This window comes from Hordeum vulgare, chromosome 3H (assembly GCF_904849725.1).
Source record: "Hordeum vulgare subsp. vulgare chromosome 3H, MorexV3_pseudomolecules_assembly, whole genome shotgun sequence".
Taxonomy (NCBI): domain Eukaryota; kingdom Viridiplantae; phylum Streptophyta; class Magnoliopsida; order Poales; family Poaceae; genus Hordeum; species Hordeum vulgare.
Genome location: NC_058520.1, coordinates 72,720,412 through 72,735,252, shown reverse-complemented (window position 1 = coordinate 72,735,252; position 14,841 = coordinate 72,720,412). Strand labels below are relative to the sequence as shown.

Here is a 14,841-nt window from a genome sequence, read left to right as displayed (position 1 = left end):
TATTAAATTATATCAATCGTTAATTTGATATATTAACGGTGAAGATTTAAGAGATATAGCGTTATAAATTGATAAAGTTTCATACAAACAATTTGGCGTGGAACATACAAACCGTTTGACACGTCTCTCATCAAAATCACATGTTTTTTATTAAGAATAGTTTTTGCGAGACAATCAGACGTGAACAGTTAAGACGTCTGGCTCGCATATGACCTGGACAACTTAAAAGCATGGTTGCTGTGAAGAGTAAAAGAGTTAATTAAAACAAGAGGCAAACAAATTATTACTTTCGTTCACATATATTAAATTATATCGATTGTTAATTTTGTATATTAACGATGAAGATTTAAGAGATACAGCGTTACAAATAAATAAAGTTTCATACAAATAATTTGGCATGGCACGTAAAAACTGTTCGACCCGTCTCTCATCAAAATCACATGTTTTTCTATTAAGAAAAGTTTTTGCGAGACAATCAGACGTAAACAGCTAAGACGTCTGGCTCGAATATGACATAGATAACTTAAAAGCGTGGTTGTTGTGAAGAGTAAAAGAGAGAGGAAAAGCAAATGATGGAACGATTGCTTTCATTGAGGAATTTGGTTACAAAAGAACGGTTGTTAAAAATGGAACCGACATAAGCACTGATTAATCCTTTAGTTAACACAATTAATTAATACCTAACACTCCTCCTAATCAATGCTTCTCTACCAATATATATCATCTTGATAAAGGCTTCTTTTTGTATACGTTTGAGAATGTTCATCATCTTCATCTTATGAAAGCCTTTGTATAATCTTGAGAGTTTCCCCTAAAAGCCATGTGGGAAAAACATGAGAAAAATAGTATAGATTATGTTGATAAGACTTCTTTAAACCCGATGGGAAAGTAACAAAAAGATAATGATGTAACATATAATGACTATTTGTAAATATGAATTATTGTAAATATTATATTGAGCATACACATCGCGGTCACAATCAGCCTCACGCGACATCTGTGGCAACGGGTCATCTATATTGAACACAAAGGATAAGGCGGTGGAAAGGATTGCAAGAGGATAAATGAGAATGAAATTTCTCGTCGAATCATGGCCGCGTGGGCCTGTGTGACTAGGATCACGTGCCAAGGAGGCAACAAACTCCATCGATCTGTTTGTTGGTGGTACCCTCGATTCAGTTAATAGGCTGGCCGGGGAGCCCGGCCCGGGGCACGTGCCAACGAACAGTCATCTCCCCTCCTCTCCCTTGCGCGATGCGCCGATGCGGAACGCAGGGTAGGTGCCGTGCCGAGCTGAAGAGGGACGTCCATTTGGACCGGCCAGCTCGATCGACAGGCCATGCATGGCCATCGTGGCTCTAGCGAGCTAGGCCAGCAGGGAGTAGCAGCAGTGGGGTGCTGAATCCTCCACGACTCGCACCGATGGCCTCCATCCCATTAATCCAGACAGGGAGAGGTCGGTTGGACTCGATCGGGCTGCAAATTAAGTCTTGACGTACGATCGACGGAGGGAGACGGGCTGCAAATTAAGCCTCTTCTGGCCTGGATCACGCGAATAGAAAGGAGCCAGATGGTCTTTCAGCTTAATTTATCCAAGTGGCTTTCGTCCAGGAAAGCACGCAACTCACGCCACATGATCGAGTTCGAGTGTACGACTTACACACGTATACGTACGTTGGATCGGCGTATTAAACATATCCCTAAGTACGTAACGACAGGTCTAGTGCAATGGAGTGAAGCTACACAAGAGGACTGCAGAGACTACGGCTTTTCCCGTATCCGAACCGTCCCTCGCACAACCTGTAACACCACACCCATGTTGCTCATCCGCAGCTTGTACATCACGCCCAGGTTGCTCCGGCTCCGCGGCGCAGCTGTGTATATAAATATGAGCAGAGATACAGAGGGGAAGGGGGCATTCGGTCGGGTAGGGACAAGCACACACCGATCGGCGATGAGCGGTACGTGCTCTGGATGATCACCACGAGTCCTTGGCCTCGTCGCCGGCTCAAGCTCGAGTTTTCTTCATAGCTAAGGTAAACGATCCGTCCTTCCAGCAATCCTTTGCAGTTAAGCTCGAGCTTGTCGGGCTATGCTTGCTTTTCTTTCTTTAGAAACTCTCCTTGTCATACGCCCTGCTGCAGATTCCTGGCTGAACTAGTAGTATCATGCAGTACTGTTCAGCTCTTCCCCACGGAGTATATGTGTGTGTGGGTTTTGATTTGTGTTCCGCGATCCAGATCTTTCTGTATTATGTCGCTGCTCCAACATACATCTTGATCTGAATCTCGGAAATGGCTGGGGGAGAGAGAGAGAGAGCCAAACTCGATCTGTTGTGTCTGCACGTTATTGGGTGAAATGGCCATCTAGCGTTTGGTCCGCGGTGTGTCTTTGACCCAGGAGAACGATAACGCGGGACACCATAGTGGCTAAATTTTTCTTATGCGCTGTAGTTCAAAGTCCAGGGTAGATATGTCAGCTTCTTCTGAGTAGCAAACTTGATTTATTTTTCAGAAAAGAAGTTCAAACTACCACAGCCTCGGCACCGTTATGATAAACATCAACATTCGCTTGGATCCAAGGGACTTATTTTAATCTCACTAAAAATAATCTCTTTAAAAGGCTAAAGTTTCAAACACCTCCGATTAAAGAGGGGCTAAAACTAGTCTTAAGACTAAAAAAAATTAGTCAGGGGTACCCCTACTAAAATGTGGATTAGTCCTCTCTCTCCTCATTTAACTCCTCTCCTTTAACACAGGCGAGTTCTGGATTGGAGGGTTTGGAGGATAAGAAATGCTCATTAACTTAATTTTAGTCTCTTTAGTATTTGGATCCAAGCATGGGTGAGGCTAGCAAGTTTTAGTCCCACTATTTTTAGTCATGAGACTAAAACGTACCCAAGCACCCTCTCAACAAGACAACGGTGATCACAATTACCAAAATATGAAATAAATACCCACGACTAAGTCAACTATCGCCTTCAAAAAGGATAAACGTCCTTACATCATCGCCGAAGTAAATTGCTCAAAACCATCATATTTATAACTAGGATATTAGAGCAACTCCAATGGGTGAACCCAAACGGACGTGTGCTTTGTCCGCATTTCGTTCGTTTGGGTCAGCCAGGTGGATGTGCGCGTCCGCATTCTGAAATGGCTCGGCTTGACCGCCCAACGGGGAGGCTGACCCGAATATGCCGACATGCAAAAAAATGCTCGCACGAAATAAACTTAAAATAAACATAATTAAACATAAGTGGCCGGCCAAAGTCCACTTAGACATAATTAAAACATTAAAAAAAGTCTGTGCCCGCCTTCTACCGCCCCGCACGCTGCCCTAGACGTCGTCGGCCTTGCCCTTGCCCTTGGCGCCGGCGCCGCCGTCGCCATCGCCAGTGAGGTCGATGAAGGCGGGAGCAGGGCCAGCCCTCCCGAACGCCGCCTGGTACGCTGCCAGGGCAGCCTCCTCCGACGTCTGCTGGGGCGGCGGCATTGCGACTAGCCGCGCGCGCTCCTCCTCCTCGATCCAGGTGCCAATGGTGCGGCAGCGTGACGTCGGGGTAGGGGAGGGGTTGCTTGTACTCCCAGTGCACCGGGATGTCCAGGCGCCGACGTTCAGCGCGGAAACGTGCCGGCGATGGAGGAGGAGGGGGAAGGGGAGCACGGGAGGACGAGGCGTCGGGGGTGCCCTTGCCCTTGCCCTTGCCATTGTTGCTGCCGAAGATGCCCATGGCGGGCTAGGGTTTCCTTTCGCCAGCGAGGAAGCAAAGGGAGTGGTGGGGGGCCAGATGTGGACGGGAGAAGTGGATGAGGCCGCCCCCCCGCCGCACGCGTGCTTAAAAATGGACGCTTCCTGAGACTGACAAGTGGGCCCGCTGTCGGTGGTCATCATAAATAAGACGACCGGTGGCGGTTGGGTGGCCTACAGGTGGGGACGCGGCGGACGCCGAGGAGACACGCGACGCGTCCGCTTCGCGTCTGTGCCGATGCATTCCAGGCGCAATTTTGGAACGGAAATGGGTCGGCGCGGACGTGAGGCGGACGCGATTTGCATTTGGGTCGACGCGTTGGGCCTCCACTTTTTTCCGCGCCGACCCAAACGGACGCAGGCGGACAAAATGGGTCGCCCCATTGGAGTTGCTCTTACAAAACTATCATTTTTATCAAAAAACATAAAAAACCATCAATAATATGACAAGTGAGTAACAAATCACATTGATTTGAAACTGAGCGTGCCTAACAACAAAACTGATGGGTGGGACATGTATGTTCGAGCTGATATGCCGAAGACAAGTCCTACTCAATGTTTGACCTGCTGAGGTGGATGCGGGTCTATTCTTGGGACCCGTCTCCTTCTTCTGGATAGAGCGAGAGCCTAGCACCGCCATGCAATGGTCGGGGCGGAGAGAAGCAGGCCGCTCATGCCTACCTCCCCTCCTCCTCTTGATCCGACGGAATCCATTGCGTCGGCACAGCCGGTGCTTGGATCCGGCGTCACTGCCTCACTGAAGGTGGTGCGATCCATCTGGCATCTGAATGTCGTGGCGGACGCGTAACCTCTCCGTTGGCAAGCCGAAGACACATCATGGGCGTCCTCTGACGCTAACATGGTGCGGCTGTTGGGGACGTTCCATGGGAAACAAACATTTTCCTACGCGCACCCAAGATTTATCTATGGGGATGTATAGCTACGAGAGGGGGAATGCATCTACATACCCTTGTAGATCAATAAGCGAAAGCGTTAAGAAACGTGGTTGATGTAGTCCAACATCTTCGCGATCCAATCACGATCCGTCTCGGTCCAGCGCCGAACAGACGACACCTCCGTGTTCAGTACACGTACGGCTCGACGACGTCTTCACCTCCTCGATCGAGCAAGCGTAGGTAAAGTAGTAGCTGAGTTCTTCAGCAGCACGACGGCGTGGTGACGCTGGTGGTGGTGCGATCTCGACATGGCTTCACCGACGAAGGAGAAGAACTACTAAAGAGAGAGGGAGGGCGCCGCCAAGGATTGATGTGTTGGCTGCCTCCCTCTCCTCTCATATATATAGGGGGATGGTGTAGGTGTGGCTGCCCTAGGGTTTCCCCTAGGGTTAGGGGCGGCCAAGGGGCTGCCTTGGCCCCCAAGGAGAGGGGGTGGCGGCCACCCGCATGGGCCTTTGGTGGGAGGGTCGGCTAGCCCACCAGGGGCCGATGCGCTACCTCTCTCAGCTCATGGGACCCTCCGAGGCAGGTGGACCCTGGAACAATTCCGGCAACTCCTAGCCAAAACTAGTAAGTCCCAAAACTTTTCCGTAACTTGAATACCAACTTTCCATATATCAATCTTTACCTCCGGACCATTCCGAAGCTCCTCGTCATGTCCGGGATCTCATTCGAGACTTCGAACAACCTTCGGTTAGACAGTTACCAACATATGCAACTCAACAATACTATCTCGTCATCAAACATTAAGTGTGCGGACCTTGCGGGCTCGAGAACTATGCAGACATGACCGAGACACCTCTACGGTCTACCAATAGCGGGACTTGGATGCCCATATTGGTTCCTACATATTCCACGGAGATCTTTATTAGTCGAACCACGATCCCAAGGATTGAATCAATCCTGTATGCAGTTTCAGTTGTCCAATTGTATGTTACTTTCTCGAAATTCAATCATTGGTATCTCCATACCTAGTTCAATCTCATCACTCGCAAGTCTCTTTACTCGTTCTTGTAATACAAGATTCCGTGCCTAACTCCTTAGTCACATTTCTTGCAAGCTACTTGTGATGATGTATTACAGAGTTGGCCCAGAGATACCTCTCTGTCATACGGAGTGACAAATCCTAGCCTCGATCCCTGCCAACTCAAGAGACACCCTCGGAGATACCTATAGGGTATCTTTATAATCACCTAGTTATGTTATTACTTTTGATACACACAAGGCGTTGCTCCGGTGCCAGGGAGTTACATGATCTACAACAAATGTGATAATCTGTGATGCACTTTCTGTGACGATTCAGTGAAAAAACGTCAGGGAATCATCTTAAATTCACAAACCATGACCTTTTTTCATTGAATCGTCACGGAATGCGCGTCACAAATTATCACTTTTGTTGTAGTACTTGACATGCAGAAAGCAATAGCAATAAACTTAATGATACGATCTCGTGCTATGCTTATGGTTGGGTCTTGTCCATCACATCATTCTCCTAATGATGTGATCCCATTATCAAATGACAACTCATGTCTATGGCTAGGAAACCTTAACCATCTTTTATCAACGAGCTAGTCTAGTAGAGGCTTACTAGGGACATGGTGTTGTCTGTGTATCCACACATGTATCCGAGTTTCCAATCAATACAATTACAACATGGATAATAAACGATTATTATGAATAAGGAAATATGATAATAACCACTTTATTATTACCTCTAGGGCATATTTACAATAGCGGCGTGCCCGCCGTGCGATGCAGTAGGCGTGGGAGGCGGCAGAGGCCCTCACGATGGTGGACGTTGGGGAGGCGGAGTCAGACCCTCTGGTGCCCCATATAATGCACGGGTGCGGCGCTGCAACCGTGTTGTGGTGGACATCGTCTCCTCTGAGGAAGGATCCGTGAACAACCTGACGTCCACCGACACTGTTCGGGTTACGGGCTCCAGGGAGTAAGAGTAGGGTATGGGAGACGACTGGAGGTCGACACCCGTGAGTCGGCTAGTGTCCCTTGTCCTACTCTGCCTAATAGGGGACCGAACCGACACTATGAGGGGCGTAGCCGTCCGCCTCACATGGGCACAATGGAGCTGGACGAGCTTCGCTTGTATTACATTTACGTTGCATGTAATAATATGAATTTGAGGTTACTAGTTTCACGTGTCCGGTTTCATTATTTGAGGCGTGACCGGTCGTCCGCGGACACGCCCGGGCGCGTCCACGGCCGTTTGAGGGGTAAAATTTGCCAATTCCGGCTGTAGATGCTCTAACCATCCCCGATGACAATACCCAGATTACAAAAGACGTTCTTCAAAAGCAACACCTTCAAGAAGTAAATAATGCACAAGCGTTGTCATTGCCTGATCAAAAATCTTAGGTTTTCACCCTGGAAAAAGTTCGAGTTCACCAAAAAAACAATGCCTTCAACAAGATCATTGCTAGATAAAACCAATAAAGGATAGACCTTGGGTTTCTACCCTGAAAATCAAACTCTGGGGGCACCACCAAAAATGCAATCCATCAAACACTTCAATGTCCTTTTCTCAATGTATGTTTGCCATTTTTTCATACAAAAGAACAGAAAAGGCATCAAGGGTGAAGCCTTCCAAACACTTCTAAACATGTCTAATCTTGAATAAGAAGTGTCATGTTAGATCATGTACATCCACATCCTTTATTTCTTCGTCAAATGTTCATAATGTCCGCCTGATCACTGCTCGATCAAAAAAACTCAATCGAATCTTTTTTTATTGAACATCGGGACTGATCGACGTATCTTAAATCCATGCCAAATCTGAGGGCTCAGGGCAATATGATTGTGCCTAGTCACGCCTGAACAGTCCTGGCCAAAACGGGCGGCCTGGCACGGCACGAGCACGGTTTGTGCTAAACATGACTGGCCCGCAGGGACACGTTTAGTAATCGAGTCATACCGTGCCAGCCTGTGGGTTGTGACTTCAGGCCCTAACACGGCCCGATTACGAAACTGATCGATATGTTGGCCCGTTTAGCACGTTGGGCTCTATATTTCCAACATGTTGGGCTCGTTTTTAGGTTTATTGGGCTGTATTTTATGTATATATATATTTAAAAATTTAAAAATGTTTATAAAAAAATTAAACGGATCGTGGCGTGATGACCCGCGTGCCCTGCCTTCAAGCCCAGGCATCGCCCTATGCATGCCGTTTGCCGGGCCTGACCCGTTTAGGTCGTGCCGTGCGGCATGCTTGCGGGCTGGCCTGGTTGGCCCGGCCCGTTGTCTCCATGTTATAGTCAGCGCATCCGACCCCACCCGCATCCACTCAATCCTCATCTCTTGGCTGGATGGACACGAGAGCAACCGGCTATGCTGGCCACGACGCAGGCGAAGGAGGCAGCGCCTCACGACGGCTACGATGTCGACAGAGGAGGCGACTGACACTGGAAAGGAGGGCTCGCCGGAGGCCCTGGCGGCCGCGCGTGCTGGCTTCCGTGGGCCAAGCTGCCCTCCGCGGGTGCGCTGGCCTGCGAGGACGCCGCAGGTGCTGCCCTTCGCCGGTGCGCTGGCCGCCCAGGGCGCCGCATGTGCTGGCCTCCTCATGTACGCTGGCTGCAGCGAACTGGCCTCCGTAGCACACATACATACACGCGCGTCAAGTGCTAGCTAGCTCGCTCCACTGTGAGGCCCCTGGTGCGCGTGCGCGCATGTGGCTGCCCGAGCTCCCGCGTGCGCGCGCTTCGGCCGCCGCGGGCGAGTCGGGCTGCTGGCTGCTTGCACGACGGCTGGCCGCCGGCCCACCTACCCGCCGCCTCCACCTATGAGCTATGGCGTGCAGTCGACTCGTCGGTGCGCATGACATGTACACGATGTGTTTGATGAAATGTCCCATACAAAGAGAAAGCGAGGGAAACCAGGGGATGTGATTGTTTTAGAGAGAGAGAGAGAGTAGGGGTGAAAGCGAGGCGCCGAATTAGCTGGACGCGGCTATAGATGCGCTCATGCATTACATAATTTACATTCCAAGCCTGCTTTCGACTCCCTCCGTATCAAAATTACTTTATGTTTTGGTACAGCTTGTAGTATTATTATTATTTTGAGCAACAACCACTTAGTTTTTCAGCAAACTGCTATTGTATTTATCAAATTTTTCTGGCATGCCGGAATAGCCGATAGGAAATATCTTGCGCACATGGTAGTTTGGGAAGCCACTAGTTGCGAATATTCATTTGGAGCTCAAGAGCATGGTAGACTTGTCCACGTGACTATTAAAATCCACGAGAGCAGTCTCGGGTGGTATCCTCTTGACTCCTGAGCCTCATTTGTCCGTTCATTTTTTTCACCGGTTCCGGATATTTAACTTTTTGTTAATTGTTGGTTTAAAATACCTAACTGTTCATACCCAGACATTGTTTCTTCTGGATATCTAATAAGATTTCATCTGAGCATGTTCAACAAAATCATAGAGTTGGAACCAAAATATTTTCTTTCGCAAAAAAGAACCAAATTATTTTTGTTAAACTATTTCGAATTTTCTTTTGTTGGTAAACACCTTGACCCTGTGAAAATTTAGTTCAAAATTCTAACGAATGATTGTTGCAACCATTTTTTTTTTGGGCAAAATGAAACCATAATCTATTAATACTTGTATGTTGCAGTTGTCAAGAGGACGGCAGGCAAATGGATGGAGGCCAGTCGCCACGGCCTCAGCAGCACCACCGCACGCCGGAGCGAGAGGGGAACAACAACTACGACATCGAGCGCATGGACGGTGCACGAGAAGGGGAGCGGTGGCAGAATGGTTCTTCTGACGCGCTGCTTCGGTACGACGACCGCCAGAGCGTACACGAGCCGCTCATGCGGAAACGCACCATTAACACCGCCTCCCAGATCGCTATTGTTGGTGCCAACATTTGCCCCATCGAGAGCCTCGATTACGAGTACGCACCCCCTGCAATCCTTCTGTCTTCTTGTTTGGTGTTGTTGGCATGTCAGACAGACTTATTTTTAGTTCTTAGATGGACACATCTTCGTATCTTAGAATTCAAAGTGAAGTGTTCTTTTCTTTTTTCAGTCTAGCAAACCCCTTTCCATTAATTGCTCCACAGAAATAATCAGTTCAGTTCACAAAGCAAAATCAGAGGGGAAGGGAAAGAGATAATGCATACCAGTTGTGTGAGCTCGCTATAGAAAATCTCACTACAGGGCGAAAACCTGCTACCACTAAGATTATAACTCGAAGTGAAATGTTAATTCTGAGTATGGCTAATTTTCACAGAAAACGGTCTGCCTGGATCTATTTCCGAGTTCTAGAGAGATTTGATTTGTACATGTAAATATTTTGTGACCTTCATACATCCACACTGGACATTACAGTCAGTTTTATTGCAATACTGAATATTTGCTTGTTCCAGAGTTGTGGAGAATAACCTTTTCAAGCAAGACTGGCGGTCAAGAAAGAAGAAGCAGATATTTCAGTACATTGTTATGAAGTGGACTTTGGTGCTTCTGATCGGCCTGTTGACCGGACTTGTTGGCTTCTTCAATAACCTTGCAGTCGAAAATATTGCTGGACTAAAATTGCTAATCACAAGTGATCTTATGCTCAACCAAAGGTGAAGTTTTACTTTCTGTCATTTGTTAATTTTCCATCCTTTGCCATTAGCTTTTGCTGGCCATTGGCCCATGCCTTCCATCGAGTGAGATTAGGTTAATGATTAGATCTCTGCACATTTTCATGTCATAATTCCTGGAATGGTGCTAAGTTCACGAAAGCAATAGTTAGGTTTCTATTTCTACAAGCTTTAACAAGAGAGGTAATTCAGTAGAAAAGTTATATTGGCTTACACTTGCTAGATTATTTGAAATGATCAATAGTGTTGTGCTTCCAGTGCAGGTATTTTACTGCATTTTTGGCGTATGGAGGTTCCAATCTAGTCTTGGCAGCAGCAGCTGCAGCAATATGTGCTTACATTGCACCTGCAGCTGCTGGATCTGGTATTCCCGAAGTTAAAGCATATCTTAACGGAGTCGATGCTTATTCTATACTGGCTCCTAGTACACTTTTTGTGAAGGTGAGCCCTAACTTACAAACACATTAGCACACAAATATGTTCTCTATTACTTTTTGTGCATTCTTCATCGCTAAGCTGAACTATGTGTTATCTTGTCCATCATTATGACTTGTGAACTACAAGCTAAAGAATCTTTCAGTAATAGTCTGGGCTTCTTTTGAAAAAAAATTGCTCCCTCTGCTCCACAATATAAGGTGCATCAACCTTCGTGAATGCCAAACATATGTATGTTTGACCAATATTATAGAATAAAATGTGAGCATGCGAATACAAAATAAATAGATTAAGAAACTACTTTCCATAATTGATGTAATGATACAAATTTGGTATTGTAGATATTAACAGTTTTCTAAAAACTTGGTCAAACATGCATGCATTTGACTTTTAAAAGAACTAATACATCCTGTATTTTGGAACGAGGGAGTAATACTTATGAACAAAGTTAAAGCTTCTTATACAACAAGGCAATCTTATTAACTATGTTCTATTCAAAATAATAATATATTCTCCAAAATTCGGGACTTAACAAATCCATGAGGTGTGATGCCCTTAAGACAAACAATTGAGACATAATTTGACATTTTGTAGGTGTGCAAACTTTTACACTGCTGGTAGTACTAACTACTATTAGTAATGCCTACACTTGAATGTACTTAAGATTTCTTATGCTAGTAAATAACAACACATTACCTCGACACCTTTTGTAAAAGAATATAGAATATATTTTAAATTTTTTTTGGATAACTTATCTTCCTTTGGCATATCATTCTGCACCGAGAGTTGAAAACATGTTCTACTATAGCCACGTTGTGCATTATATTCTTCTATGTTATCGCATAACCTTTTTTTCTCCTGAAATCTTGTACTGATTTGTAGATATTTGGTTCAATACTTGGAGTTTCAGCCGGATTTGTACTTGGAAAGGAAGGTCCAATGGTACATACGGGGGCGTGCATTGCAAACTTACTTGGTCAGGGAGGGTCACGCAAGTACCATCTTACATGCAATTGGCTAAGATATTTCAAGAACGACAGGGATAGGCGGGATTTGATTACATGTGGGTGCGCAGCTGGAGTGGCCGCTGCCTTCCGCGCACCTGTTGGTGGCGTCCTGTTTGCTCTTGAGGAAGCAGCATCATGGTATATAACCTTTTCTTGGAAAGTTATCTGTTACTTTGGGGTGTTCATTATCTTTTGCAGGCTTCTACAAATCACAACTACATTATCCATGAGGTTCTAGGATTTGTATGTCCTTGTCTAATATTGACATGAAGTGTGTTTCATATATAGTGTTTGACAAGAATCATTAGTTGGATATGTAGTTACAATGATTGGTCCAACTGATAAATATGCAGAAACAAACTAGTACCAGTGTACCACCATAGTTATGTACTGTTAACCTACGTGCTTATCTTCAAAATGTTAGTTTATTTTTGAAAATAAATAAATTGCTAGCCATGAGAATGCATGTTAATGTGTTTTATTTTTCCAACTTCATTTTACAGGTGGCGAAGTGCTCTTTTATGGAGAGCATTCTTTACAACTGCTGTTGTTGCTGTCGTGTTGAGGACTCTGATTGAGTTCTGTCGCAGTGGAAAGTGTGGTCTCTTTGGGCAAGGTGGATTGATTATGTTTGATCTCAGTTCAACTGTTGCAACTTATAGTACTCCGGATCTACTTGCAATAATTATCCTTGGAATAATTGGTGGTATATTCGGAGGCCTCTTTAACTTTCTATTGGATAAAATTCTTCGTATTTACAGTATTATCAATGAGTAAGTGAGGATGATGAATTGTAATAAATGTGATTGCATAATTTTTCTGTTTTCTATACCTATTTTATGATGTGATATCATCTGACATTCGTTATCTGCCTGCAGGAGAGGTGCCCCGTCCAAGATCCTTCTCACTATGATAGTATCGGTTATCACATCAATGTGCTCCTATGGCCTCCCTTGGCTAGCTTCGTGCACACAATGCCCCGTGGATGCCATGGAGCAATGTCCCACCGTTGGTCGCTCTGGAAACTATAAGAACTTTCAGTGCCCACCGGGGTATTACAATGGTATGGCATCACTGTTCTTTAACACAAACGACGATGCCATCCGCAATCTTTTCAGCACTGGAACTGCGACTGAGTACCATATGTCTAGTCTCTTCATCTTCTTCGTCGCAATTTATTGCCTTGGCCTTGTAACTTATGGGATTGCTGTCCCATCTGGTCTCTTTATCCCAGTTATCCTTGCTGGAGCCACATACGGTCGAATAGTGGGTACGCTTTTGGGATCCATATCAAATCTTGACCCTGGACTTTTTGCACTTCTTGGTGCGGCCTCTTTTCTCGGTGGGACAATGAGAATGACGGTGTCAGTCTGCGTGATCCTTCTAGAACTCACCAATGATCTGCAAATGCTCCCTTTGGTCATGCTTGTTCTTCTAATATCGAAGACCATCGCGGACAGCTTTAACAAGGGGGTTTATGACCAGATAGTGGTAATGAAAGGTTTGCCGTACATGGAGGCTCATGCTGAACCGTACATGAGACATTTGGTTGCTGGTGATGTTGTGTCGGGCCCACTAATCACATTTTCAGGTATCGAGAAGGTAGCGGACATTGTTACTGCGTTGAGGATCACTGGCCACAATGGATTTCCAGTGGTTGATGAGCCACCTCTAACAGAAGTGCCTGAGTTGGTTGGGCTTGTGATCAGGTCTCATCTATTGGTTTTGCTGAAAGGCAAGATGTTTATGAAGGAGCGGGTAAAAACCAGCGGTAGCTTTGTTATGGAAAGGTTCGGTGCCTTTGACTTTGCTAAGCCGGGGTCAGGGAAGGGTTTGAAAATTGAGGATCTACATTTCACTGATGAGGAGATGCAAATGTATATTGATCTCCATACGATTGCAAACACGTCACCATATACGGTGGTTGAGACAATGTCACTAGCAAAAGCTGCTCTCCTATTTCGAGAACTAGGATTGAGGCATCTCTTGGTTGTTCCAAAGACTCCATACGTAAGGGTTCTCTCTCTCTTTCTCTCTCTGTGTGTGTGTGTGTGTGTCCCCACTCGTGATGCATTTTCTCATTCAATATAATATGAATTGTACCAACTGTTTCAACTATGGATGGTTTCCTTTTATTTGTAAAGGTGCCCACCGCTGATGACATATTTCATATGTTGAATGCAGAGGCCTCCCATTGTTGGAATTCTCACAAGGCATGATTTTGTGGAGGAGCATATCCACGGCCTATTCCCAAGTTTCAATCCTCACAACTTCCATTCAACCTCGATGGGAGGTTGACTGTGAAAAGTTTTGTGTTTCTTCCCATCTACAGAAATCATACAAGTCTTATGTACATCAATTAGATTGCTCTTGTGTGATAATAATTTGGCCACATGGTTGGACGCCTGCCCAGTGTCAGAAGGTCAAAGAAGTTCGTGAACTAAAGACAAGGAAGCCGGTGACCCTAGTTGTCTGTTGTAATCATATGAGAGGAATTACTGTACAACTGTAGAGTAAACATTCAAAGTCTGGAACTGGAAAGATGAACATACATGATACATTTCCTACAAAGCATGTTTGAGTCCGAGGTTTGTGTGTGTGTGTGTGTGTGCGCGCGCGTGTGTGTGTTTGCGAAGAGTCTAAGGGTTTAGTTAAGAACTTCTAAAAATATTTAAACAAGTCTCATTCTCATTTGCAAGTATTTGCTTGGCCTCTTGACTGTATTTTCCTTTCAATTGTTCTTCCCCCAATCACATTCGCATCTCAATGTAGTGTAGTGTGATTTATTGTGAGTGCCATCTGCCTTTCATCGGATCCACGTATCATTTGTCAATAGTGAAAATATATTAACATACTGCAAATATGCAAAGCCCGAAGAGTGTGGAATCTCCTCCTGCTTATCAAACATGAAAAAAGCAAGCCAGAAGATTGAACATGATACAACTTTTTACTACCGTAGAATTTTGAGAAATGTCAACATGCAAATTGTGAAGGTAGAGTTCAACCTACCACTATGGTGGTGTCATCCTACCACCACATTCAGAAGATTGTGTCATGATCATACCACATACCAAGTTCAACCTACCACTA

The 14,841-nt window shown here is 45.5% G+C and overlaps 1 protein-coding gene across 3 annotated transcripts; it reads left to right on the top strand.

Annotated features, from left to right (window-relative positions):
* The first annotated feature begins 1,780 nt into the window (after positions 1 to 1,780).
* On the top strand, positions 1,781 to 14,452 carry LOC123443019 (chloride channel protein CLC-c-like). Of its 3 annotated transcripts, none has more exons than XM_045119236.1 (8): positions 1,781 to 2,036; positions 9,335 to 9,616; positions 10,091 to 10,291; positions 10,573 to 10,750; positions 11,627 to 11,889; positions 12,255 to 12,524; positions 12,630 to 13,761; positions 13,936 to 14,452. In XM_045119236.1, exons 2-8 carry the CDS (start codon positions 9,357 to 9,359, stop codon positions 14,047 to 14,049), a joined length of 2,418 nt encoding a protein of 805 aa, XP_044975171.1. In that variant the 5' UTR covers positions 1,781 to 2,036; positions 9,335 to 9,356; the 3' UTR covers positions 14,050 to 14,452. The 3 variants fall into 3 exon arrangements, with proteins under 3 accessions (XP_044975171.1, XP_044975169.1, XP_044975170.1); XM_045119234.1 differs by lacking the exon at positions 1,781 to 2,036 and adding an exon at positions 8,009 to 8,220; XM_045119235.1 differs by lacking the exon at positions 1,781 to 2,036 and adding an exon at positions 8,048 to 8,279.
* The last annotated feature ends 389 nt before the right edge of the window (positions 14,453 to 14,841 follow it).